Below are 27233 nucleotides of genomic sequence, written 5' to 3'. Positions count from 1 at the left end.
CCCCCCCCCCCCCCCCCGTTCTCTCCCTTCCTCCCTCTGTCTTTCTTGCACCCAAGGCAAAGGATTTGTTTCTGGCTGATGGGAAGTTGAAGCTGCAGTGGCTAAACAAATATAGTCTGGCCTCCAACAATCGCTTGTTGGAAGGGAGCACGTTGAAAAAAATACAGGGAGAGGGAGCAGGGTGGGTGGATATGGCCAAAAAAAAAAATCCCCTTAGGGAATGTTTTGAAAAAGAGCAAGGGAACATCCTTTGGTCTGGTGGTGGCTGCTTGGCTGCATGTCTAGCCCCCCCCCCCCCCCCCCCCCCCCCCCCCCCCCCCCCCCCCCCCCCCCCCCCCCCCCCCCCCCCCCCCCCCCCCCCCCCTCTCTCTCACACACACACACACACACACACACACACACTCAGTCCCAAGTTCCCAGTGGAGCCGCTGCTGATTGAGGCCTGGTTTGGTGTTCTTGCCCCAGCTGATCTCCTGTCCCCGGGGGATACCCATCTCTCTCATCACTCCATCCACGAATGTGTATGTGTGCGTGTGTGTCTTTTGTGTAATAGAGACACCCTATACAAAGATCAGATAGTGGTATTTTCTGGCTAGACACAACATTATGATCGCTTTCTGTTTAGTGTGTTGGCACGTGTGTATTGGGTGGGAATGACTATTTTTAGTACCTGGGGTAATCTCCACTAAGAGCCTTTCAGGGTTGTTTCACTTAAACCTGGCCAAAACACTAAGCCAATAATCCACCACCCCCTCCTCACAAATCATACACTCTCTCTCTCTCTCTCTCTCTCTCTCTCTCTCTCTCTCACACACACACAAACACACTCACACTCACACACACAGGGCCATATAAAAGCATACTCTAGTTTTTTTTGTCAGACAGTGGCATGCATACTTCTCTCTTGCCTTTGAGTGGACCGATGCTACATCACAGTGCCAAACTTCCTTGCAGTCTTTAATTGTGTGCACTTTGGAGTGGGAGGAATGTGTACACAGTGGATTCCTAAAATGCTTTTATACTTCTGCTCATGCAGTGAAAAGGGACAGAGGTCACACAAGATGGTGTTTGCATAGAGATGAAATTAATTGATAACAGAGTGACAGGGACACAAATGAAAAAGTAAAAGCGATAGCCATCAGTGAGAAAACAGTATAAATAACACACAAAAAGGAAACCTTGACAGAGAGAGAGAGAAGGAAGGGATGGAGAGAGGCCTTCAATCAGTGAGTGCCATGATTTATGGTGAAGCACTATCAGTCTTGGGCGATAGGCTGCTTCCCCTCTCCAGGAAAGGCCAATCGATCCTGTGTGTGTGTGTGTGTGTGTGTGTGTGTGTATGTGTGTGTGTGTGTGTGTGTGTGTGTGTTCCGTGCCAGTAGCCTTGGCCAGCTCTTCTCCTCTGGTAGTTTGCCATATTCTGTCAATCTTTGTGCGTGTTTGTGTCACAGCTTCCAGATAACTTAGTTGATTCGAATCAATAACTGATAATTTAGAGGGAAACTATGTCTAACTATTTGTTAAAAAAGGCCTAATTTAGGCAGTTATGGGATGAGCTGGCAGACAGTTAAGAGTGACTTAATCAGACTGAGAAGAAGTGTTTAACTGTCCTCTCTGGTAAATGGTGTGATATATGTGACCTTTGGGGCTTGGGAGTGGTCATAAGTGTGCTCTGTTGTACCTGTAGACTCACCTGACAGGGAGGTCATGGAGTACAGCGGTACATGACTGCAGCAAGGTGAGAAGTTGAACGAAGAGTCAGCAAAAACAAGCTCAGCTGGTGAAAAATGAGCTCAGATTAGCTTTGCACAATAGCAGACACCACATCAGTGTAGCACAGTCCAGTTGAGAGTCAAGATGCTTTTCTTGAATAATTATTAGTACATTTTAGTCTTATTTTTCTGTTATAATTATAACACATATTTGGCCATGTGCACTGCGATCTTGTACTGTACATGTGAAGGACTAGTTATCCCTGGTTGAGAGTCTATTTTTAAGAGCTTTGTTGTCCATGCAGAAAAGAAACCTCCCCGTTCTAACTAAGCTCTATGATGTGCACTGCATGCTTATAGCTCCAGCTTATTTCCCCCCTGAAGCATTTAAGTCTGCCCAGGCCTCAAATAGTTCAAGAGGCTCTCCTAGGCTCTGCTGATGCATGAGTGACTGGATGCTTGGATGACTCACTTGCTGCCCAATCAGTAGTTCCTGAGCTGAAAGCAGAAGCTTTTACAGACATTTGGTCACTGCAGATACAACACGTTTCTTCCACTCAACATTTTGTAAAACAATGTATGGCATTGGTATAGAATAAAAATTTTTTTTTTTTAAGTCTGTCTTAAGGAAAGGACAATGTCATGGATAGATATAGACATGGGGTGGGGGTCCAAAAAGACTGGGGTTTAGTCCCAGTCCTGAATCAGTATTAAGTACTTGCTGTACACATACACAGGATTATTTGGTTCAAGCACACCTATAGCAAGTTTTTTTTTTTCAAATCAGGTGAATTAGGAAATGGGTATTGGGATACTTTGAAGTGGTGTATCTGGGATAAATCTGCTGCATTTATCCACAATCCCAGAGCTGTTGACCTCAGTCAACAGCTCTAAAATTGTCTGCTTGTTAATCAGCTCTTTCCAGAAGACCATTTAGGCTATACTGTGGCCTGCCAAACCTCTTTTCATATGGCTGTATGGCTGTGTCGATAATAACTTGATGGGAAGGTATTTGAAGTGTTGGACGCTTGTCATGAAGTGGTCAGTGACCATTTATCATTCTGCATTTGGCAGACATTTATCAGTCTCTAGTACTGTAGTGTGTGCAGGTGTGGTGACCATGCTCAGCCAAATGTAAGCTGTGAAAAGCGAACTAATCCAAACTAAAGGCAACACGATTAGTATTCCACAGAGAAAAGATCCTCGATTAAGATGAAATACAGCTCAACATTCGACGTTGATGCTACAAAGAAAGACGCGGAGGGTCAGCGACTTGGGATTGTATTGACTTACGTGCACTATTTCTTTAATGTTTTTATTTCTTTACTCGTAAAGATAGGTGCATCCCCTCATCGTTACCACTCACACAACATGCAAAGTCCTCCGTGTTGGACCACTGCTACCACACGTGCAGCCCATACACAAACAGCACTTGAAAGTGTGCGTTGAGAAATACTGCTCAGATAACATGCTAACAAAGTCCAAAGGGATAAGAGGCATGTACACTGCAGTGGAAGCCTCCTACCTGAATCAAGGAGGGAAAAAAGCCACTCGCGCACATAGAAGTCAAGGTAAAAGATAATGCGTTTATTTAGTAATCAGCAAATAGCTTTTATGCAGTGGGTAAGTGGTGAAGCCTGCAAGGCCTCGGTGAGATCGTTTGCTTTCTTGTGTTTCCCTCTTGCACCACGTATGGCATTGAGTGCAAATTGAATAGGGTGACCTTTGTGTGCCGCGGTATCAAATTGACTGTGTTTCCCCCCAAAATATTCTGCCATTTCAATTACCATAAATGTTTGATATTGCGTCCCCAGTTGTAGGCACGCTAACACATGCTCACAAAGATGTAGACTAAGACAATGACACAGAAACAAACCTTTTATTTGAATCGTCCTTAGACCACTGTATCTCGTCCACTGTAACCTGGCTCTCCCTGCGCTGGCATTTTTCCGAGAAAGACGTTACTGTGACAAATGAAACGGCACAAACCCTCAATGGGCTCGGCAGGGCCTAAAAGGTCAGCAGCTGCATTTGTGTATCTGTGTGTGTGTGTGTGTGTGTCTGTGTGTGTGTGTGTGAGCGTAAAGATGGCGTCAGCAGTGGATGATAACACTGAGTCCTCGGTGCGGAAAAACAAGAAGTTCTGGTCCATTCTGCTCCCTTCGCAAATCTATCTAAATGTCAAAACCAAAGTGACCCGCCTTCTCTGTGCATGTGTCATTTTTTACGGACAGCTACGACTGCTGATGGCAGACTTGCATTCCAGCAGCGAAATGTGGCAGTGTCCTTTTAGCAAGCTGGACATCGGAAACCGTCTCCATGCCTCTTTTTGCCCTGTCGCTCTCTGCACTCACTCTTTCCTCCTTTTTGTGTTCTTCCAACACATTTCAACAGTATGTTCAAAGGCCCCTTGCTTAGTGGTGCACATTCAGAGCTGCCGACTTAAGCAAATATCCATTTGCATGTCATTAGGCGAAAAAAAGCAGAGGAAAGCACCATTCGTCATCCCATCTCAGCATCTAGCTGAATATTCCTTATTTGAGGCTCCAAATCTCTGTTTTCCTCCCCCTCCTGTTGTGACCGTCAAAGCAAGTCAGAGTCAGAGCAATCACAGCAATCAGTGTTTCCTCGTGCCAAGCCGATTGGGAAGTCGCTGCCAAAACAAAATAAGTGAGTATCCAATCATTACGGTGGTGTGTGATTCTGTGGTGTAAGCAAACGGTTGCTTGGACCATCTGTTGGAGGGCTGTAGACAGACAACAGCAGCAGCTCGGGGCTGGACTGTAGATAGGGAGCTTCTACCACTGAATACCTCTGTGATCCTATCGGTTGTTTGGTGAGCAGTTTAAGAAAGTAGGAGAGCATTTAATGCTCTATTTTTTTGAAAATGTGTCATTGTTGGTTTGGCTAATTCACCCCAGGTGTTTGATTTCTGGGACCCATTGCGAATCTTTCTGTTTGTGTGTACTTTTCGCAAAAAGGTACACAACTGAATGATTTTAGACCCAAAGTCAGGTAGAAAGGGCATGGTGTGTCTGAAGGCATGTGCCAGCTTCAGCTGATCTCAGCAGATGTGTGACAGAGTTCAGGTGGTTAGTTTCAGCAGCAGCAGCAGCAGCAGCAGCAGGGTTACCGGTCAAAGGATTTTTCCACGAGAACTAGAAAGAACAGCACCGCTAACATCCCTTGGGTAGGTGTCTCAATCAGATCTGGCCCGTGTCAGGATGTGTAACAACAGTTCTCTCTCACACACACACACACACACGCACACACACACACGCACACGCACACAGACACACACACACAGATAACTCCTCTTCTCACTTTCTCTTTCCCCCATCTGCTCATCTGATAGTGCTCTAACAGTCTGAAATGGTTCCCAGGAGATGCATCATCTTTGCACACACATACACACACACACACACACAGACACACATACACACACACACACAGATGCACACACACAGATGCACACAGACACATCATGGTCCACATTGATGGGTCGAACCGTTTCCTTAGCTTCTGCCACAGCACTTCTTCTTCATTCAGGGAGCTGCCATTTTTGTTGAAAGAGAGGCACAACATAGTGAATTTCTGCCAGTATGTAAAGATTATCAGAGGACCAGTTGTGGTATTATAGCTAGGATGGAGAATTTTTAAATCAGTTGCCTGGTGCGTGGATTGAACTATTTTTTCTGCATTTAGAGAGATATACAATTTAGCAATTTACAACACAAATCATCATGATTAGCCAGCCCAGAATATATACTGAACCTGGAGTGGTGACGATAGAGAAGAGACAGAGGGGCGATGCATCCTGATTATGAAAACAGAGAATATACTGTTGGCCACCAGTACTGTGTCCAGAACATGTAGACCCTCGATATCTAGTCCATAGGATCATTTAGTTTGGGAAATTGTTCCAAAGAAACAAGATTTTTCTATTGACTCTGTAGTCAGATGGAGAAACGACAGTATAGCTGTCAGTTTGCTGCTCTGTATTACATAACCAATATTTAAGCTTTAACATTTAGTTTTATGATTTGGAACATCATCAGGCTGTTTCACCGATGCCTTACACACACACACAGACACAGAGAGGGACTTAACAGTGTTATGTATGGCTTCATCACTCCGTATAGGCCATAATCACCCTCTCTCCATCTCAGTAAGCTCATGCTAAATGACCAGACGTCTCTGGCTGCTGCCATGATTTGTCTCTCCGGCGTGCCGTACCTTACCCTCCCTGTCTCCCTTTCCTCCCTCCTTCTCTGCTGCCATATGTTGTGCCTGTGTGACCAGCCGACGTGTCAGGCCTGACTAACGCCTTAACGGCAAGGCTGACGTTGATTTATTTCCTCTGAAATCTGGGGGCCGGGGGTAATAACACAGAATGACATTATTTGTTTATCAAATCCAAGGCTGCTTTTCTTGGCAGAGTCAAGATGTGACGACTTGATACCACTACCGCTGCATTCGCCACACACACATATCCCACACCCACACACAATTTGTGATTGTGCCATGATTAGAAGGTCCGGCTAGTCGCTTAACCTCATCCAAGGGAATGTGTTTTAAATCTGACAGAGCAGAAAGCGGAGAGAAAAAAATAAAAGACTCAGATGAAGCAACGCAATTAAATTGTCAAGGCACAGATTTCACCCCACTACGCAATTTGGGGGCCAATTTATTAAGAATGTTTTCTGTCTGAACTAACTGGATGGTACTCCTCTATCCACGGAAAGAGAGAAGGAAAGAGGGAGCAAAAAGAGACAGTGAGAATAAACAGTACTTTAAATACTAGATGACCCATTTAATGGGAGATATTTTATCTTCCCACATCCAGAGTGTCTGTCGCATGTTCTGCCTCTCATTTGGAGATAACGCCGGGGCTGTTTAGTCTGTTGAAACTTCATCTTGGATTATTTAGTGTTTTGGTCTCTCATTCTGCCACTTTCACAACACATGTGGTTTGGTTAAGCATGTGAATAGGAAATGCCCTGAAAATATTGTGAAAAATTTGATTAATGGAAATTTTGCTCAGGAGCGTGGAATCATCAGGAAGCAATTAGCAGATTTAATTTGCCTGTTTGCTCCGGTGTGCAGAAGTTGGTGTTTGTTTAAAACGGCACCTTCACCTAGCGTTATCAGCTGTGTGAATAGTATCTCCTGGAACACAATGCTGTGCTGCGGAACTCAATAAAAGAGTTAAAGGCAAGGACAACCTCAAAGACAGCCTGCCTGATAACAAAAGGGCCTCACCTAATAATGAACGACTGGAGCTGGCTTTCTTTTCCTCTGACGTGGGGAGGCTGGGGTGAAGGAGGGGGACGAGGAGCTCTGCCAGCACTTGCCAGCATGTTTTATGGCTAATTGAAGCATTTGGAATAAAACAGCCACAAAATGGCACCCTTTAGAATTCGAGTGGGGTTAATATATTGTGATCCCACAATTAGCCCAGTATTGTTAAGATCTCTTTAATTTGGTGAGGTCCATTAAGCGGGATGGCCAAGAAAGTGCTCCCTCTGAGACACTTTTTCTCTTCTCTCTTTCTTCTTCCTGCCCTCTTTTCCTCTCAGCAGCTGCTGTAGTAATCAATATAAGTGGACATGGCCGTAAGCAAGTTGCCAGGTTATCTCGGCGTCACCCCCTTTGGGTGCCATAGCTCCTAAAGTCCACCCACACACGAGATGCTGTTTATAAATATACAGGGGGCAAGTGAGTCATTGGTTGTAGATTGGATTTGGTGCAGAAACTCTGCAAGGTGGGGTCCTTAAGCTGGCATAACAAAGCTTGCCCTCCTGGACAGAGGTATTAGATCACGCTCTCTCCAGGGTAGAAACGATCACTGAGGTTTGCTCTTACCCCAGTTTCTCAAATCCCCACTTGGCCCATCAGTGCCTCTACTAGAGCCGCAGCAGCGGCTGCAGCATGATCGTCACGACTCAGGGTTTTACAAGTGTCTCTTTCAGAATATTAGAGTCCCTTCTGGGTTATCTTCGTGGATACAGTGTGCCAGTGGGAGCTCGCCAATTGGTGGAGGGTTTTGAAACAGGATTGAAATCGTTACATTTGAGCCTGCCACAGCCTCAAAAATTCCCCAATCCTTTCCAAACCATGACATAATGAAGCTTGCACAGCCTTCTCAACTTTTAATCTAACTAGTGTCACATTGTCACACAGTCTGCAATTTCTACAGAATATGTAGGTTTGAAATGACTCTACAGAGGTGAATAAAGCCCCACCCAAATACAGCGTTGCTTAGATAGTTGGTGAGGTTGGACGTAAACAGATGGCCGGCTTATTTATGACTTATTTGTGATAATATAAAACTATCCTACTTTCAATTTCGCATACGATGATATATGTTTGGGCTAAAAAAGGCTCTGGCTTTATCAGCGGTTAATACCTACCCGCTTAGTGCTCAGGTAATAACTTGGGATGCTGGAAAACGGGGGGCATTTCAGTAGCATAGGGTTCCAGCACAGTGGATTTGAAGTGCCTAGCAAGTAATTAAGCAGCATGCCACCTCATACAGAGCAATTTCCTGCGAGGCATTTGCTTGCCAATGCGGCATAGCCCCAGTCTACGTTGTGTTATCTCTGTGAAATATGTCCCCTTTATCATTTTTTAATAATGACTGAGTGTTCATGTTGTTAGGGGAAAATCTACTCAAGGAACATCAGATTAACGTTTTCCTAACTGGTAGCTAGCTAAATGAACGTCTACGATATCTGTGTCATCTTCAAATGAAAATTGGAGGAGGGGAAGCATTAAAATGGCCGCTATCGCATTGGTAAATCCAAACCTGCTTCAAAAGTGCCATTCGTGGTGGGTGTGTGATTATGTAAAATCAAGGGGGTAGACAGAAACAAGGGTGGGTCAACTTTGTGCATGTGGGAATCTGTGTCTTCTGAGGTACTGTGCTGGTATCTGGGAGGGTGGTGGCCCCCTTGGCATAATGATGGCCGCACGCCGTTGCCGAGCGATGATAATCCTGCCACGTGCATAAAGGGATTTGTTCTTGTTGGGCTGGCCACAGAACCTCCCGAGGTGACGACGCTGTTTATCTTTCCGCTGTCTTATTGTCCCCTGGGCTTTTATGGCCCTGGAACTTACAGTTCCTTTTGTCACTTGTCACTGTGCAAAGGCACACCCATGCACAAACACACACAAGCTGTGCTACTCTCACTCTTAATATCCATTCTCACTATTCTTGTTTTTTGTCTCTACACACATACATAGTTATTATCCCCAGCAAACATTCAATGTCGATAGTTGGCAGCGCACATCTCCCTGACTCCGTCACTGTTACTATCTATCTCCATATATTCATTGCTTTGTCTCTTCGTTTTCACACACACATAGTTCTAGTCTTTGCCATTAAACAGCCAGCTGTAGCAAGCACACAACTCAGGCACATCAAAGAGGAGCTCAGTGGCAAGAACAAGCTTTATTTTTCATGAAATGTTGATGGTAACTTCCCGCCCATTGTGAACATCAGCTGTCATTCCGACATTTTAAAAATATCACATTTATTTAGCATTAGCGGGCGGTAATTCGCCTTATCTGAGGATTGCTTGCAAACATCTTGTCGGCAAACCGATCGTCTGTCAATTCTGTGGGGGGGGGACAGCCAACATACGCTCATTGTTTCCTTTACCCCCACAAACCTCTATATACCGCAGCCCACCCCAGCCCATTCCTGTCATCCCTAGACACTTGCTACTTGTCAGCCCTGGTAATGGGTTTCTTGGGGGAAATATTATTTTGGTCCAGTAAGCTGCATGCTTAAAATATGAGTGGCAGGCTTGACTCACTTGCACAGGGAGGGAATTTTGTTTTTTAAAAGGCTACCAAAATAGAGCCAGCTCTGCTGCAAACATTTTCTTAGAAAAATTCTTCCCACTCTAATAACAATGAAAGCCCGTATGCAACCACCCACCATCTTCACTTCACTGGGAAAAAAAGAGATGCAACTTTGCCTCTCCTGACTAAAATGTCCTATATTTCCTGTCTCAATATTTTTCCTGTGTCTCTCTCACCCCCCCCCCCCCCCCCCCCCCCCCCCCCCAAGAAGATAGATGAAGAAAATGAGGCCAACTTGCTGGCAGTGCTTACAGAGACCCTGGACAGCATCCCGGTGGATGAGGACGGATTGCCTTCGTTTGAGGCCCTGGCAGATGGGGACGTGACCAATGCCAGTGACCAGAGCTGTCCCTCCTCCCCTGACGGCTCGCCACGCACCCCAGAGCCTGAGGAACCTTCCCTGGTAAGACCAACAGCTTATCCTTCTCGAGAGTCTCCCATCACCACCACTCCAGGGTCAAAACATGTAATTCCCAAGACATAACCTCCAACCTTGCGCACACTGTTTCTTTTGTGCCAGTCCATGGCAGACACCAGATAAGACTCTTCAACAAGCCCGGGCACTAAAAGTGGCCATTTGTCTGTCTGACTTCTGCATTTGGCAGTGCTCAATCCACAGTCTGCCACATTTGCCACATTGTATTCACTGTATGTGTAGTGAGAGCGTGCAGAGATGCAGATGCAGTGAAGAGGGATGGAAATGGATCAGTGTGTTTGCTTCTCAGTGCTAATTACAGAACGAGTGCGATTGCGGCGCAAATTCAATGATATGAACATTGTGGTGGGGCCAACTACGATTGACACAGTGCCACAGGCCCTGAAATCAAGCAGGCACATAATGAAAGTATCTGAGAAATAGAAATCCATCCCATCTTGTCTACTCTTAGTGGGTTTCAGCTAATCCCCCTGTGCCTGAGTCTCTTTTTTTTTGGCAAAAAGACAGATTTCTCGATAAGAAATCAGCTTACCTTTGTGCTGTTATTTTTACACATAACCATACCATCTGGGCATTTCTCTAGCTTAAAGGCTTTGACGTAAAATGTTATGTTGAGTTATAGTCCATTTTATTCCATGCAGGTCCCTTCCAAATGACCTTTAGTCACATGCCTGTGTGTGTTTATTCCATCACATTAGAAAGCCTGGCTTTGTGTACACAAAAACACCTGCACAGGAAGAAACAAATAGCTTGACCTGTTCTGTTCACATGCAGAAAAATCTGTAATCTTTAAAAAATGTCATTTCTTTTTTTCTTTTCTAACTGCAGTATTGGTCTCTTCTGGTTGTACATTTACAAAGCACAGGCGGTCTAATTGAAAGAAAATAGTAATCTGCATAACCCACGCTCAATTCCCCCTCCTTCACCACGTTCTCTTGTTCTGTTTGGGTCCATTCACAGCTGAAGAAGCTCCTTCTGGCACCCGCAAACTCCCAGCTCAGCTATAATCAATACACAGGTGGCAAGGCACAGAACCATGCAGCCAGCAGCAACCACCGGATCAGACCACCTGCCGTCGTCAAGGTAGGGACACACGCACACACACACACACACACACACACACACACACACACACACACACCCCTTCTTGCGCTGCCCTGCTGCTTTTTCACTCATGTACACACATTTTTGTTAGTGTTTGTTCATCTCTTTCACTCTGTTCTAGCTCTTTCTGGTTTCTTGCTCTTTCTCTCTCCCTCTCACACTGTTTTGGTGTCCGCCTTTAGATGATGTTATACTACTGCTCTAGTCTGCTATCCCTGGGGTCCATCTCATAATGAAAACAGGCTGATTGCTGTTGGGCTTTCCAGGCGAGCCATCGGCACCGTTGTCTCATTAGCTCCACCACTTATCCGCCTTGGTATGGTGCCTGTTGAAGAAAAAGAAAAACATTGACAGCCACTCTTGCGGGAGAGATTGATGCCTTGAGACGACAAGATCAAAATATCAGACTTGATGTTCTCATTAAATGGCTCTCAAAAGGTTGTTTTTTTCTAAAGGGGTGGGGTTGGTTCAGATTCATTTTAGTCATTGCCATTGGGTTCATGAATATGAATAAATAAAGTATGTGATTACGGTAATATGTTTGCATTTCATGTCAGAACGTGACATACTGAATGTTCAGTGGTATACAGCTCTTGATGATCTGCTCTTGTTTGGGGTGGGAATCTATGTTTTATGCTTTCCCTAGTGCTTAAAATCCTCTGAATGTATAAAGCATCTGTATGTGATCAGAGTGTGTGGTAAACACAACACAGTCTTATATTTGTGTGTGTTGTGCATACTATGTTTGCACATGCAGTGCATCAACCTTCCTCACATAGTCTATTTTCATACTGTGCCTTTGAGTCCTCCATTTCTGGAGCACAGCGAATGAGGACTCCCAGAGGACATGGTACAGAGTGGCGCGGTGGTGCTCGCAGGGCCACGCAATTAAGATGATGGGCGGACCGCACTCCCAACATCGCCTCCCAGACAGTCGGGCAACCACTGTGCTCAGGCTGTCTGAATCCCCCTTTCAGCTTCTCGCTGGCTCCATCTCTTTTACTTTTGATTTGGTGCCAAAAAAAGCACTTAACATTTCTCACAACTGAGTAAAACTTTTTATTTAAGCAGACTAAATAATTTTTTCTCTTACACTCTCTCTCTCTCTCTCTCTCTCTCTCTCTCTCTCTCTCTCTCTCTCTCTCTCTCTCTCTCTCTCTCTCTCTCTATCTCTATCTCTATCTCTTTGGGCAGACGGAGAGCCCCTGGAATGGAAAAGCAAGAGGGGGCTCCGGCCAACAGAACCGCCCGGTGAGGCGGCCTTGCACTGAGCTGCTGAAATACCTAACAGCCACCGATGACATCCTGCTCCACACCAAAGCCAGTGACGCCAAGAGCACTTGGGGGGGTGCCAATAGCAGGGACAAGAGTGGCCTGGGTCTTGGTGCCTCTTCCTCTTCCTCTTCGCCGTCCTCGTCATCCACATCCTCGTTCTCCTCCCTCTCATCAACCTCTTCTTCATCTTCTTCCACCACCTCCAAGAAGAAGTCAGCTGTACCGTCTCAGCAGCAGCAGCAGCAGCAGCAGCAGCCGCCGCAGCATCACCAGCGAGGTGAGAGCCGGGCTGCAGGCGAGTGTAGTGTGGCTGGTGTTGGGGCTGGGAAGTGGCAGCGTTGCACTCACGATGCCGGGGTTAAGGAATCGGAGGGTGCTTCTATCCCTGTCGGCCACAGAACCTCCACCTGCGGCCATGCCCGCCCCAAACTGGAGCACGGGTCGCCCAGTGAAGAAGGAAGGCCGCCAGGCGATGTGGGCCGCCTGGCCGCCGCTAGGTTTATTAGGTATATGCATTCTTATTCCCTCCCTCCCCGAGAGGTGAGTCACAGCTGTGAGCATTGCCGAGAGGCTGCGGGCGCCACTCAGGCTACTGAGGGCTTTGGCAGGCAAGGCCGTAGAAAAGGTAGCGGTGCTAGCCGTGCACCTCATAGTTACATCACAGTGACAATTAAGGAAAGAGATGAGAAGCCGGGGCACCCTTTACTTAGCCAGCTGCTCACCTCCAAACAGAGGCCTGCTCAATATCGAGCTCACCTACTCTCACCTAAGATCACCCCTTTACCCATCATTCAGAGCAAATCAGCAGGTAAGAGGTCTGTGAGCCCAGCACAGGCTCCGTCAAAGGTGGAGGAGGAAGAGTTGGGAGGGACGACTGATTGTAGAAACCAGGAGGTATGTCAGCTTGAAGAGCCTGACTTAGGGTCCCTGTTGTCACCTCTGGCCTTAGACCTAGAGAGCTGGGGTAACCAGCAAGACTCAGGGCTAGACATGGGCTTTGGACTAGAGCTCGGGTGGCTAAACCAAGGGCTCTATGGGGAGGATGTTGGCCGTGATGATGATGATGATGATGATGATGATGATGATGACCATGTCATGGGCAGCCCCACTGCGGTGCTCTTGCAGGGCCAACCAAGCCCACTCTTCCCAGATACTAGAATTGCAGAGTCCGCCCCTCCCTGCATCATACAAGGGCAAGGGCACCCACACAGGCAGGCACTCAGCGAGCACCCCGACGACCAGGGCCTCCTGTTGTTAGGTAATCATGACTGCATCCCCCCACTGGCCTTATCTCTGCTCTCTCTTCTCCCTCTCCTGCTCTAACCACTTCCCAGTTTGACTTCATAACTAACCCCTATTCTAATTTGAATCTAACAGTCATTCTGAGGGCATAAACAACTACAACAAACAGCCTGCTAGCCAATGCTTTTCTTAGTCCCTAAGGGATTCTTTTAAATTTAAATAGAGTGCAATTTTTCAAAAAGGAGGGGTTGGGAAAAGGGGCGAGCCTTGTCTTGCTACTGTACGTCTTGTATTCATAAAGTCGCCCCTTGAACCGTCTTTGGCTGATTTAGCGGCGTGTGCTGAATATGTACATTTAGACTCAGAGCCCGGGTGCTGCTCTTTAGGTTGTGCTACAAAAGCACGTTCCCTTAGCTGGAGCACAAGTCAGCCAGAGCCTCGGGCAACTGCACAAGCTTCCTTGACTCTCCTTTCTTCCTTTTCTCCCCTCCTGTGCTGTTGGTGCATGTGATTTATGACTTTTGTGTCCAGAGAGAGGCTCACCCACTGTCATGTGTCTTGTTTGTGGCATCGTCTCTTTATGTCTTTATTCCATTTGTTGTCTTGAGCGGGGTATGTCTGTGTCTAGACACCTGTGAAACACGTACCATCACTTCATCCTGCCTCACAGAGTGGACAGTCTATCTTAAGACAATAAATTGTTAAAACGGGGTCAATCTAAAAATCTATGCTTTTCAGAATAGTGTTCATAGAAAGACATTCTAACAAGGTAGGGGTGTTTTTGTAGTAATAATCAAATTTAATCAGCCAATTTGAGATTAATTGTTGCAGAATGTGGACCTTTTCTCTTCTGCCATGAGTTGTTATACCTAGGTCAATAATTACCCATGCTCCTTTTTGTTCTGCAGCCAAACCAACCACCTTGCCACTTCCTTTGACCCCAGAGTCTCCAAAGTAAGTGTGAGAAGTTTTTCCACATTATTCTAGGCAAAAAAGCAACAACAAACTACAAAAAAACAGCCAAAGCCAGAGAAAACTATATAGACTAGAATCCAGTTTGAGGCATTTTTTTGTGACTCATTTCCATTTCTTAGATCACAAAAGCTTTTGAAAGTCTTACTTTCACCTGACAAGTAAAATGTTGCAATTTTTATTTTTGTCTTCCAGTGACCACAAGGGATCACCGTTTGAGAACAAAACCATTGAACGCACATTAAGTGTGGAGATTTCTGGAACCCCAGGTAAGCACACTTTTCTTATTATTTAAAATTTGTAGTTATATTATTATTATTATTATTATTATTAATTAAAGAAGTCTCACCCCCTGTTGCAGCTAGAAATGGGTTAACTTAATCTTGATAGTTCCATCCCAGTTCAGAGTTCAAGGGGAAGGCATGGTCTGTATGTGCCTGAGTATTGATTAGGCTTTCCAATCTCTTCAGGGTTTATTAGCAAACCCCTCCCATCCTCCTCCACCTCTCCTCCCCTGTTACTGAAGAGTTAATATGCTTTCCTCTTCCTCTATCAGATCCTAATGTTCTCTGACTGACAGCTTACTTAGCTTACACATCACAGGGAAATTGAAATGGCAGTGTGATTGTTTTAATTGGTTTTGCGGCGTAATTCAGTTTTGCCTGTATGATCTGTGCCGTCCTTTCCTTAGGTCCCCAGACATACAGGCAATTTGATCAGCTGACTGCGCAGTCTATTTTCAATGTTAAGACTTGTATGCAAAGGATGCTGTTTTGTAAATGGAGTCAGTGTAAGGGCTTTTTCAGCATAATTATTGACATCATCTTTTTGTGTTATTGAGTAACTGCATCAGAAGAAAGCTATAGGCAGAAGGTAATTACAAGACAAAAATGAAGAGAATTCCAGCAAAAGCTGCAGTATTAGGGCTCATATCTCTCTATCTCTCTCTTGATGTCAGTAATGACCCGGCTTCTCCCCAGGATTAATCATCTAAGGTCAATAAATACAAAATGGCTGATGTTGCACGGCCCCCTTTGGGTATTCCATTACCAGCAGGGGAAATTATCCCCATACATACCTCATGTCCGCCCCCTGCACCTTTTGCTTATCTCTTGGGGGGGGGGGGGGATGAAAATGTGTGGCACATCAGACCCCAAGAGGTCTCCGTATGTCCCTTTGACCACGGTCAAAGCGATGTTTTACCCTTTTGTGTAGATAAGCTTTATGGGTCAAAGGGGACGCCGCCTGAGACCTACAGAAGGAAAAGAGCAGCAGGGCTGCTTAGGCTCTGGGGCAATCGAGCATGGTTAATATTTCTTCCTGTTTTACTGCACGTGGGTGAGTTTATTGACCTGTGGCCAATCCTGGGTGTCCGTTCTGTTCCATTGCATCCATTTTACACGGTCAAATAAAGCCCTTCACCTGACTTTACCGTTCTGAGTAAATTTCGGATTGAATATTAGCAGGAATGTCATTAGTCCAGAAAGCCCCAGGTTACTGAGCCCCTTTCCGACTTAGGGATTAGCTTTAGTGTCTTGTGCTGCCTGAGACTGATGGATATAGATCCCAGTAAGAGGGGGTGAGAGCTTTGAGGTCCAAAGTTACATTCAGATTTACAGTACAATAACATTCCACTTCAGTTAAGATAATGGTTGTGTTACTGATAAACAGATGGAGGTCAGCCAGGTGGGCGGCACCTTCAAGGTAGGTAGACAACTCACTGATGGAACTTTCCTTGAATTGCTGCCAATGACATATCATTATACCCTTTATGACGAGGTGTAGTAGTAGTTGTTACTGCTTCATAGAAAGATAAATGTAACTATCAGTTGAACCCGTACATCTTGTACTGAGCCAAATGATGTTGAAACAAAATCAACTTTTGGACTGTTGACTCAACTGTGTATTTTCTTGACAGCTCTCAGAGAAGTACAGCAAAGGCTACAACAGGCAGTGAGGCCCCCTGGGATCTGACTGTTCTTGCCTAATCTCTGCCAAGCTAATAGATTTACCCTGTGCTGCCGTGTTGTCTTTAATTACTGTATCTCATGACACTTGGTTGATCTGTGTGTTGCTATTTGCATGGCTTACTGCCGGATCAACTCTTTAAGCACAGAGTTGTTATTCGCTCCAAGGTCTCCTTGCAATTTACAGCTGGACGAGAAAAAAAGATTAAAAAACCCTTCTCTTTCTGTCTTGTTCACTTGCTTCACTGTTTTCTCTTCGGTGGCTACATGATTGGTGTTTATGTCTGCGGCTCATCCATCACTGGCAAGTTTGACTGAGAGGCACATATTTATCTAATTCTGATTTATTTCACCCCCATCGCTAATGGCTCCTAGTTTATGACCTAACGCGCACACTGTTTTGGACAGATGGTGCTTCATTGGTGAAACAGAAGTTCCTAAGGCATTGTGTAGCACCCCCACCTCTCTCTCTCCCTTCTCCTTTTAATGGCTCATTTTCATTGGCATAATGCATATATATATATATATATATATATATATATATATATATATATATTGTTATAGTGATATCACTATCAGCACTGAGCAAAGAGGGGGAAAAAAGTGGGAAAAGAGGGAAGTTGGGCCTTGCAGTCCTACATAGACACGTTCAGATAATAATAGGATGATACGCCATTGTATCAGGCATTCCAAACACAGCAAATGGTTTCAGAAAGTTGAATATTTATTTATCAGGCTCCTGCACTCTCTTTGCCAAGTTGTCTTTCCCATGCATACTCTAACACTGGATTTGATACTAATAGCTGTCATTTGGTGCAATTCAACAGCGACGGAAGAATGATGTGCATTATAGGCAAGGCAAAGATGGAGCGTAGGTGTTTCAAAGTGCCTGAGTTTGACTCCAGCGAGACACACTGTTAGTGTGTGTGTGTGTGTGTGTGTGTGTGTGTGTGCGCGTGTGTGGGCACATTTGTTCTGTGCGAGACAGAAACAGGATAGGATGTTGAGAGACGGAAAGGGAGAAATAGAGATTGATCCAGGGAAATGGCAGACAGGAAGAGAGAAAAAGGGAGAATACAAGACTAAAGGAAAAGAGGGAAGAAAGAGAGAGTAATGGTGGCGGCTGTTTGTGTGAGTGCATTAACAATGCTATAAAGTGGGCTCATCTCAGGACTTCCCATATAACTGCCATCTGTCTGGTTGTAAATCTGTAGAAGGGTGGGGAAAGATGTGGGGATGGGGGGGGGGGGGGGGGGGGGGGGGGGGTCACAAGCAGTAGGGACATGCCATCTGAGAAGAATGACAACCCATTCGCCAAAACTTCCTGTGCTTCCTCACATAGCAGCCATCTCGCCATGGGACATCACCAGGCATGCTAATGTGTACACTAAGTGTTGTGTCATATCTTCTTACAGTGTTTCACAGAAAAGGGAGATGGTGCTGGGTAATCTAAAATGCACAACGTTATGTCAGTGATTCTTTTTTTCAGACCGATAAAAAAGGCTTTGGTTTTATTCAGATGAATTGGCTGCTGTCCAGTGTAGACATTTATGTGGGGCAAACAGAGATGTGATACATGTACTTACATTTTTTCTTCATTGGCTGCATTTGTCCTCCACACGATTTTGTCTTATGTTTTTATTTTTTCATGAAAAGAGATTTTTCCAAGGTCAGAGAGGAAGGGGATGGCAAGTCGTCCATATTACAGCACCACCGTATTAAGTTACACCGAGCATTACATTAATCTGTCAAGATTGCAATAAAATAGAGATCAGGATTAGGCCAAGTGAAAGTGAATATTTTAATCACGCATGTATCTGTGTCCACTGTCCATAAACTGACCGGGGAGTTTATAGATGGGGGGAGGGGGGGTTATTTGGGGAGGTTTGCATAATGATTCAATTTTTATTTTATTGCTCCACCACCAACCTCTGTCTTCCTCTCCCTTTGCAGGTCTGACACCACCTACCACGCCCCCACACAAAGCCAGTCAAGAGAATCCTTTCAAAGCATCGCTAAAAACCAAGTTGTCTTCATGTTCCTCATCGGCCTTGGCATGCAAAAGAGCCAGGCTGAGCGAATTGTGCCCCGGTGCTCTGGCCCCGGCCCCAGGTGCCTCAGGCGGGGGCCCCACCAGGAAGGGTCCCGAACAGACTGAGCTTTATGCCCAGCTGAGCAAAGCGTCCACCAACCTACCTTACTCGGTCACCCAACACTCTGTGGGGGGCGGCCTTGAGGAGCATCGCAGCACTAGCAACACTAAGCGGGCGGTGCCCCGTAGCTACAGTGACCATGACTATTGCCAAGCATCAGCAAGCACTAAGAAGGACGGCGGCACAGTCACTGTTACCATGACTACCACAGCGGAAATGACGCTCACCTCAGGTGCCACCGCTGCTCCCATGCCTACTACAGGCAAAGTGGAGGACAGGCATGTCGAATGTAAGGACTCAACAATTCCACCATCCTCTTTATCATCTTCATCTTCTTGTTCTCCATCATCAGCTTCATCTGGTCCTTTGGCAGAGCAGCTAAATGTCTCCTCTGTGAACGGAGAAGCAGTCCGGGTCCAGGAGTCAGGGAAGCAGACCCTTACACAAACCTCTCAGATCCCCTCACAAGAGGCCACTACTGACTGGGACCAACTACACTCTGCTGCCATCAGCCGGAAGCTCCTGTGTGACCAGGAAATCCGAGCAGAACTCAACAAGCACTTTGGCCCCCCCTTAAAAGCCTTTTATAGCCCAGGTGGCCAGAAGAGAGAACCAGGCAGCAAACCAAGTAAGGCTGCAGCCCCGAAGACACTTGCGGAGGGAGAGAATGGCTCCTACTCACAGAGGCTGCCTGGCTCCAGCTACCTGCACCCAGGGTTCCTGCCCTTCCAGGATGAGTTAGAGCTGGGTGAGGGCCGTGAGAGTCGCTTCCTCTATCCGTGGGAGGGCACCCCTCTGGACCTTCTCTTTGACTGCCCCCCCTGCTCTCCCTCCTGTTCCCCACCATCCAGCTGCTCCCCTTCCCGAGGCTCCATCTCCCCACCTTCCTCCCTCCTCCTCTCGCCCAGCAGGCCTTTCTGCTGGACCAGCAGCGGCTCCCGTTCTCGTTCCCACTCTGGCTCCCGCAGCTCCTCCTCGCACTACCGGAGGCGCTCCCTTTCCAGCTCACCTGACAGACGCACCTCCTCCTGGTAAGTCGGTTCTCACACACAATCCTCCCGCTTCTTTTGGCTGAGCTTTGGCTGCTCCCCACCCATGCGGTTTATACAGGGCTTGGAGCTGGCAGGGGATCTAGTGAGGAGTGTAAAACAGGCCTGATCAGTCGTCAGAGCTGGTGTCAAAAAGTAAAGGCCCCGAAGACTCTCAGCATGGGTTCTTGACCCCCTGCTAGTCTTTGCCTTGCCTGGACTAAATGTAGGATAGATTTGGCAAGGTGAGAGAGTTGTGGAATGGGTTCCAAACAAATTGTTTGCAGTTGCTTTACTCACCAAATTCTGCCTTTTAAACCAGATGGTACATGAATGTCTCTGAAGTTACAATGGGGAAAAACGATTGGTTAACTGGTGCTATCTCCCTTAAACTACACACAATGAACAAAAGGGAAAAAAACCCAGAACATGAAACGTGCCAGAAGCACTGGACTTTTGAAAAGTGTGAGTTTTATACTCAAGGCAGGGAGTTTTATTTGAGTGTCTTCCGAACACTCACCCTCCTCCTCCTCACTCGCTCCCTCGCATGCTCCCTGTTTTTGGTTTGATGCCGGGGCTATTGTTTTAAGCGGCAGCTGTTGTTTTGAGTGGCAAACCCTCCTCTTTTACATCCCCAGAGATGAAAGCCAAATCCAGGCACTGGGAGTGTAGTCTCAAACCCCTCTCAAAAGAGACTCTTATCATCATATCTCCATGTGAGAACTACATTTCCCATGCATCTGTTTGATCAGAGCTGAGGGGGTTTCTGTCAGGGTTTCTTTGGTAGAAGAACAGAGGCAAACCATTGTTACTGAGAGGGATGTGAGTAAATTAAATTTGTCAGTAGTAGTTCATTGAGCGCCTCACAGTGTAGGACTCCACTGCAGTGACTCAGTTTGTTTGCCTGATTACTTAAAGGTCAGTTTACTCCAGCGAGCCAATAGAATCACTTTGCTCTGCTCTGTGCCCTTGTTCTTGTGCTCTAGACCAACTCGCTCACAAATTATACGGTAATAGTCTCAAGGCATTCCATCACATTCTGACACTGACAAGCTTTCTGGAAACACTGTGTAGGGATTGGAGTCTTGGAATCGACAGAACAAGAAGCTTGTTATATTTTCATGCAAGAAAAGATAAATAGAATTTCAGCAAAAAATAATTCTCAAAATCCCTCCTCTATGTTTCAAGTTTCACAGCATAAGATCCTTGATCTTTCCAAACTGGCACTCTTTTGCTTTGCTGAGCTTTTCCAAACTTCTCTCCCTCCATCACTCAGCCCTTCCTTCTTCAGCAACACTTCAATAATTAAGCAACAGAAGCTTATGGAGTGTAGGGATGCACGCTAGGGCCTACAGTATTGACAATTTCTTCATACAGCATAGATAGCAAATACATATATGTGCTATCTCAGGTGTGTATAAATATCCTGTACAAAATCATGCACACTTAATGTAGCAGTAGGATAGGTTAGGAGAAAACAGAATGTTTTGATCTGGAATTAAACCAGTTTTTAACACCTACGTGGGTCTAATGAATATCAAAGCGGTTCATTTAATTCTCAAAGCCAGGAACAAATTAACCAAGGTGTCACAGGTTTGCAGGAGTCATCAATACCTAGTAAGATTTATTCAACCATTTTTGTGCAATATGTGAGATGAACGTCATTCCTAGGTGTTGCTGGAAAGCATATTTTCATATATTTAACATTTTCTCTTTTCCCACAGGTCTCGTCACAACAACCCAGATCCAAGCACCATTCGTTCCAGGACTCACAAGAGCCCCCACCCCCAGTCTCGATCTCCTCTCAGCCGCAGGCCAAGGTGATTATTTTAAATTAATTATTTAACCTCCAATTTTGTACACCATTATTAACCTTTTGTTTAGTCGCATTCCTCAGGTTCAAAATTCAAAAGACCTGAGTATAGCATGCATGGCTGAATAACAGTTGCTCTAGACACATGCAGTGAAAGTAACTTTCCCTTTTCACCACTCAGAAACACTTTGATTTCGTTGTGATTCCCTATTCACATCAAGACCAATGCTTTTTCGCAGCCTGTCCCATCCACACGGGGGCCCCGTGACAAACATTTAGGAAGAATATGTTTAATTGACCATGTTTTATTGGAGTACTGACAAAAGAATCCCAAATCCCACTGATGCAAATTCACACTTCACTGGTAAGTTTGTGTAATGACACTTGCTCAACTTAGTGCCTGTGTAGTTTTCCATGAGCCACTGCAGAGGGGACCATTTCATATGCAGAGAAGTACTGTCACAGTGCAGGAAGAGAGAGAGAGAGAGAGAGAGAGAGAGAGAGAGAGACAGAGAGAGAGAGACCATCTCAGCACTCAGAGCTAGTTTTGGCACCCACAGGCCTAACGACACCCGACAAGGCTGAGAGTTGCTCATCAGTCGAAAACTTAACGGACGCGTCTTGTATTAGTCTGGAGTGTGTGTGTGTGCGTGTGTGCGCGCGTGTGTGTGTGTGTGTTCATGATGAAGCCCCAACTAAGCAGAAGGTAATGACATGTGAAGTTGTGCTGACAGTTGCAGCTGCCTGGCTCCCCGACCGCGCTGCTCGCCGGCACTCCCGCGGGCCTATCCAGCGGTCTCTGTAATCATAGCGATGGGAAAGACACATCTTATTAGCATGTCCATTTACTTTCCTCCGCAAGCCCCTTTCTCAACAATCAGTGGTGAGAAAATAGGGGACTACTCTTTGGTAAATACTGGCAATCGTTCTTTGCAATCGTCAACAGGAAGGGGGCATTTTAGAGGACAAGCTAGGACAGTGATGTCATACGTATCCCTTCTCTCCTCAGGTATGACAGCTACGAGGAGTACCAGCACGAGAGGCTGAAGAGGGAGGAGTACCGCCGGGACTACGAGAAGCGGGAGTTCGAAAGGGCCGAGCAGAGAGAGAGGCAAAAGCAAAAAGCAATAGTAAGTCAACTGACACAACGCCACCTAATTTCCTCCTTCTTTTTTTTCTGTGCCTTGACTTTATACGTCTTTCCTGCCGACACTGATAAAAGACTGCATGCAATCACTGCTGTGACACACAAACACACAGAAACCTCCCACGGACACACACATTACTTAGTACGAGACAGCCTCCAGCCCAGTGCCATGTGCCACAGACATCTCCCTCCTGAAAGAATACATACAAAGTTAATTCCTGAATGATTCAGGCGACAGGCCCTTCCTTTGTATCTCCGGGTTGTGTATTTGTAACATGTCTGTTGTCTGGAAACACTGTCAACTCTTATTAATCACACTACAGGGGTAAAATGTTGAAATAGTGGAAAACAGAAACTAGGATACCGAGACAAATAAAGGAAACGGAAAGTGATTCTTATGAGCTCTTTTCCTTTTTCTGTATCCATTTCAAAATTCAGCCTGCTGTATTGAATATCACATTTCTCCCAATATCTCCACTTCCCACGTCTCCGTGTAAAATTACTCGGGTTTCCAACGGGGTAGGGCTACTACCACCCGTTGTTGAAGCACACATTAAGTGATGCAGTAATGCAAACGTGGCTTGGCATGCATACATTTTCAGAGATGGAAAGACAAATAATTACGAGCGGTAAAGCTCAAGCTGTCAAACAAGGTTTGGGAGGCCGGGGATTTGAAAGTGTCTCCCTCTGTCTGTCTCTCTCACTCTGTTTTTGCCTCATTCTCTCACTCACACACACACAGGCAGCCCTTAGGGTGCCATCAAGAGAAGACCGCCTATTTATCAGTTGTCAGCAACTAAACCCCTAATTCAGCAAATGCTTCATTTTTTTATCTCAAACTGTATGTAAGCATTAAAGAGAGTGGAAAAAGCATAAAAATAGTCATCTGTAGATAATTTGCATCTTTCTCGGCTACTCTGTGGAAGTCTAATTGGGCAAAGGTGAACTTTGAGTTTAGCACCAGACAAATGATTTACATACATGTTACTACTACCCTCAAGACAGCATTCAAAATTTCAATAAGTCTCAATGGACTTGCCCCAGTAATGGAAAGTAAATGAATGAATACATAAATAAATAATACTAGTGATACGCTATAGCTCCAGGCTTGTGCTGCATTATATGATTAGCAGATGCAATTAAACTACTCAAACACCATAATTGCAGCCTTGTGCAGTTAGTTCCTAAATTATTCGGCTATGACCCCCGCGTCCTCTGAGGTTAAAGGAAATCCATGCTTTTTTGCCCCATGGCTCACTCCTACAGCTCTTAATGCTCCCTTTCTTTTGGATATGAATATCCTTACAGTATTAACTTATTAACTTGATCATGCCCGGTTTGACTCCCAGACTGGAAGTAAAGAAACAGGCTTTTCTGACATATGGCTGAGTCACCCCCAAAGCTTTATTTTTAGACTTCACAAAAGAAGAAGCGGGCCCCAAACTGAAGACACGGCATCATTTGATAAAAATCACTCCGCCTCTGGTTGATGAGTTGCAGAGAGAAAGAGGAATTCTAGTGCCAGCGCGGATTGAAGGCGCTTCCAAACTTGCAACTCTATCAGATAACAGGAAGCGGGCTAAACCAATCACAGAGGAACACAACTGACAGACAGACAAGAGGGACAAAAACGGGAGTTGAAAGTCAGCTGCAGTATCCACAGGAGTGATCAAGACCAATTCATTAGAGTTTGGGGAAGAAAGAGAGTGGAAAAGGGAAAACACACTCCCCCTTTTAATCTCCTTCCCCCACTCTGTCTTTCCTCTTAACGAGCAGGAGGAGAGACGGGTGGTGTACGTGGGGCGACTGAGGTCCGACTGCACCCGGACAGAATTGAAGCGCCGCTTTGAAGTCTTTGGCGAAATTGAAGAATGTGCAGTGAACCTGAGAGACGATGGGTAAGGCCCCAGGACTTTGTGTGCATGTGTGTGTGCATCTTTATGGTAGTCTGCTATTAATGTAGGGTGATATGGAACATTTATTTGACCGTTCCTGTCCTCTGAATAATCATGAAAGTGTAAGACAAAGACAGAGCTTTTGCAGTTACACAGCGTCTCCTGATCCATCTAGTCATCAGCCTGTGGAGCCCCAAAGATACACTTTTATTGATTCTCTTTTGCATATAAATAGCGTGTTCGTCATCTAAGACAAGACCCCCCTGTTCAGTTACTGTTGCCTCACAGCACCACTCTGACGTATTATTTTCTATTCTTGACCAGGGACAATTTTGGCTTCATCACATACCGCTACACTTGTGACGCTTTTGCCGCCCTTGAGAACGGACACACCTTACGCAGGTCAAACGAGCCTCAGTTCGAGCTGTGCTTTGGCGGACAAAAGCAGTTCTGCAAATCACATTACACAGACTTGGGTAAGTGCAGCTTTGTTGTTCTCTCCACCAGCCCCCTGTAGCCATGCGGTATACTTGCGTAGCTGGGAGGACTGTCAGAGAAATGAAGGGAGAAAAAAAGGCTTGAGTGATGCTTCCAGATAAAAAAGAAAGAGCCATCTCTGTGATGCTAACAATTCCTACAGCCCTGAATGTGTCCGTCAGGCATTCATGGCTCAAAGGGACGGAGAGTTCAGAGGTCAATCTGCAAACACACCAAGAATAGCGCTCCATTTCCTCCCGGCTGATAGTGGCAGTATCTTAACGAAAACTAGGCAGATTCTATTACTCATGCAGACATGAGATGCTTGTTTCTACCTTGTTGATATGAAACGCAAGACATTAGGGCATAAGATAGCACTTTAAAGCATGTGTGCGGATGTTTGTGTGTTGGCCGTTGGATGTGTGTATGTGTGTGTGTGGGAAACACTTTAAGAGCACAGCGAAGAGGAGGGAGGAGTAGAGATGAAATTATGAGGAGAAAGGCAATGTTGAAGAAAAGAGATGAGGTGAGGAAGAGGAAGGTGGGAGCAAGGTTAAGTCCCAACAACCCCTCCTCCCTCTAGAGAGACTGCTGCCAGCTGTTGCAGTGCTGAAAGGAGCACCAGCCTTGATGTGGACGGTAGGGGACGGCCACTGTGGAAGCATACCTGCTTATGCATGCCTACTGTCTTTGTTGGGAGTCAGGGGTCTTGGCAGAGTTCATCTTACATAAGTGATTCCTTAGAGTAAACATGCATCTATGCAGCCGATGTATACAGCCTCTGTATTGATCAGATTCATAATTCTTAAAACCCAATCTGTACTCTGAAGGTCATTTTGATAAATAATGCAAGATATTACATTTTTCCATGGCATGATGTCCCACTTTTGACATGAAGACATTTTTTTCTTTCTCTTCTGTTAGTTGCAGAATTATACTGGTGGCAATAATTGAGCTGTATTGAAACTTAAGTGAGATGCCACTCTATGCCAAGTGTTACACACCCACAAAAGATCGTCTCCTCCATTTGATGATATAAGATCGATATTGACTCTTACATCTGCAGCCAGTCTTTTCTCTGACATTTATTTACCATCAGAATAGGAGGTCAGGAATGTATAATGCACTGCTACAAGAGGGTCAACGGGTCACTCGCAGAAAAAGAGCACTTTCCTCAGGAAATGAAGCGGTTACTATACATTTTCAAAGCACATGCTTGAAGCTATCAGCTTTTAAAGAGAGGACATGATGAGAAATTGACACACAGAGAACCAGTTGCTAATCCTAAAGCCTTGAGGATAGACATTATGCCGAGATTGACTAATCAGTCCACTGAATTGGAAAGGCCTTCATTCGACGGTCTCTTTGTCAGGAACGGGCTATTTCTGGTCGTCCCAATGCTGATAGGCACACAGGATGAAGAGATTGAGAGGAAGGGAGGATCTTATAATAGTGTGGTGTCCAAACCTCTCCCAGTCTTCTCAATCTTGGGAGGCTTCTTTTTTCGGGTGTTCGAAGACACTGTCCATTAGTTTTAAGTAGAGCACCGGGGGATTTTTCATCCCTCAAGGTGCGCAGTGTGACACAATCCAGCCCTTGGCCATTGCATTAGATCACGACTGGTGTCTTCTAGCTGCCATGGTCATTGCCATTTCTCAAAGCTCTCGGAGTGTGCTGCTGGGCCCTTTGGGGGGCCCATTTGTGAATCTGTCTGTTGGCAGAGATAAGACACTCTTTATGTATTATCAGGTTGATCAGGAAAAATGGGACCCATAAGACAGACTGATATACTTTTACATTGGTTGCCTCCGTGTGAAATAAGGCACTTTTCCTTCCCGCATTGCTTGAATAGGTAGTGGTTAATGGGTTTCTATGGAAACGTGCCGTTATGGTGCAAAATTTTCTCCATCTAAATAATCTAGTCCCATTAAATGAATTTAAGGCCATGTTAAAATGCCATGTAATTCAAAAATGCAACTGCCACATGTGACCTGTTCCTTTCCTCCATGTGTGATGTAGTCAATGCTGTATTTCTGTTTATATTGTAACTGGTGTACCGTCTTGGCCAGGTCTCCCTCGAAAAAGAGATTTATATCTTAAGGGACTTCCTGGTTAAATAAAGGTTAAATAAAAAAGAAAATAT

The 27233-nt window shown here is 45.5% G+C and overlaps 1 protein-coding gene across 10 annotated transcripts in view; it reads left to right on the top strand.

Moving 5' to 3' along the window:
- Positions 1-27233, top strand: part of ppargc1a (peroxisome proliferator-activated receptor gamma, coactivator 1 alpha) — a 262735-nt gene that overhangs the window by 234195 nt on the left and 1307 nt on the right. For 3 of the 10 annotated variants that reach the window (XM_034901349.1, XM_034901352.1, XM_034901354.1), the window contains exons 3-11: positions 9790-9984; positions 10978-11100; positions 12316-12902; positions 14806-14879; positions 18531-19761; positions 21483-21578; positions 22581-22701; positions 24495-24616; positions 24938-25089. In XM_034901349.1, the coding sequence (XP_034757240.1) occupies positions 9790-9984; positions 10978-11100; positions 12316-12902; positions 14806-14879; positions 18531-19761; positions 21483-21578; positions 22581-22701; positions 24495-24616; positions 24938-25089 (2701 nt within the window). Of the gene's footprint in view, positions 1-9789; positions 9985-10977; positions 11101-12315; positions 13655-14546; positions 14593-14805; positions 14880-18530; positions 19762-21482; positions 21579-22580; positions 22702-24494; positions 24617-24937; positions 25090-27233 lie in introns of all 10 variants that reach the window. The other 7 variants (XM_034901355.1, XM_034901357.1, XM_034901356.1 and 4 more) reach the window with 4 other exon arrangements.

This window comes from Etheostoma cragini, chromosome 19 (genome assembly GCF_013103735.1).
Source record: "Etheostoma cragini isolate CJK2018 chromosome 19, CSU_Ecrag_1.0, whole genome shotgun sequence".
Classification (NCBI taxonomy): Eukaryota; Metazoa; Chordata; class Actinopteri; order Perciformes; family Percidae; genus Etheostoma; species Etheostoma cragini.
This window is presented reverse-complemented; position numbering and strand designations above follow the sequence as displayed.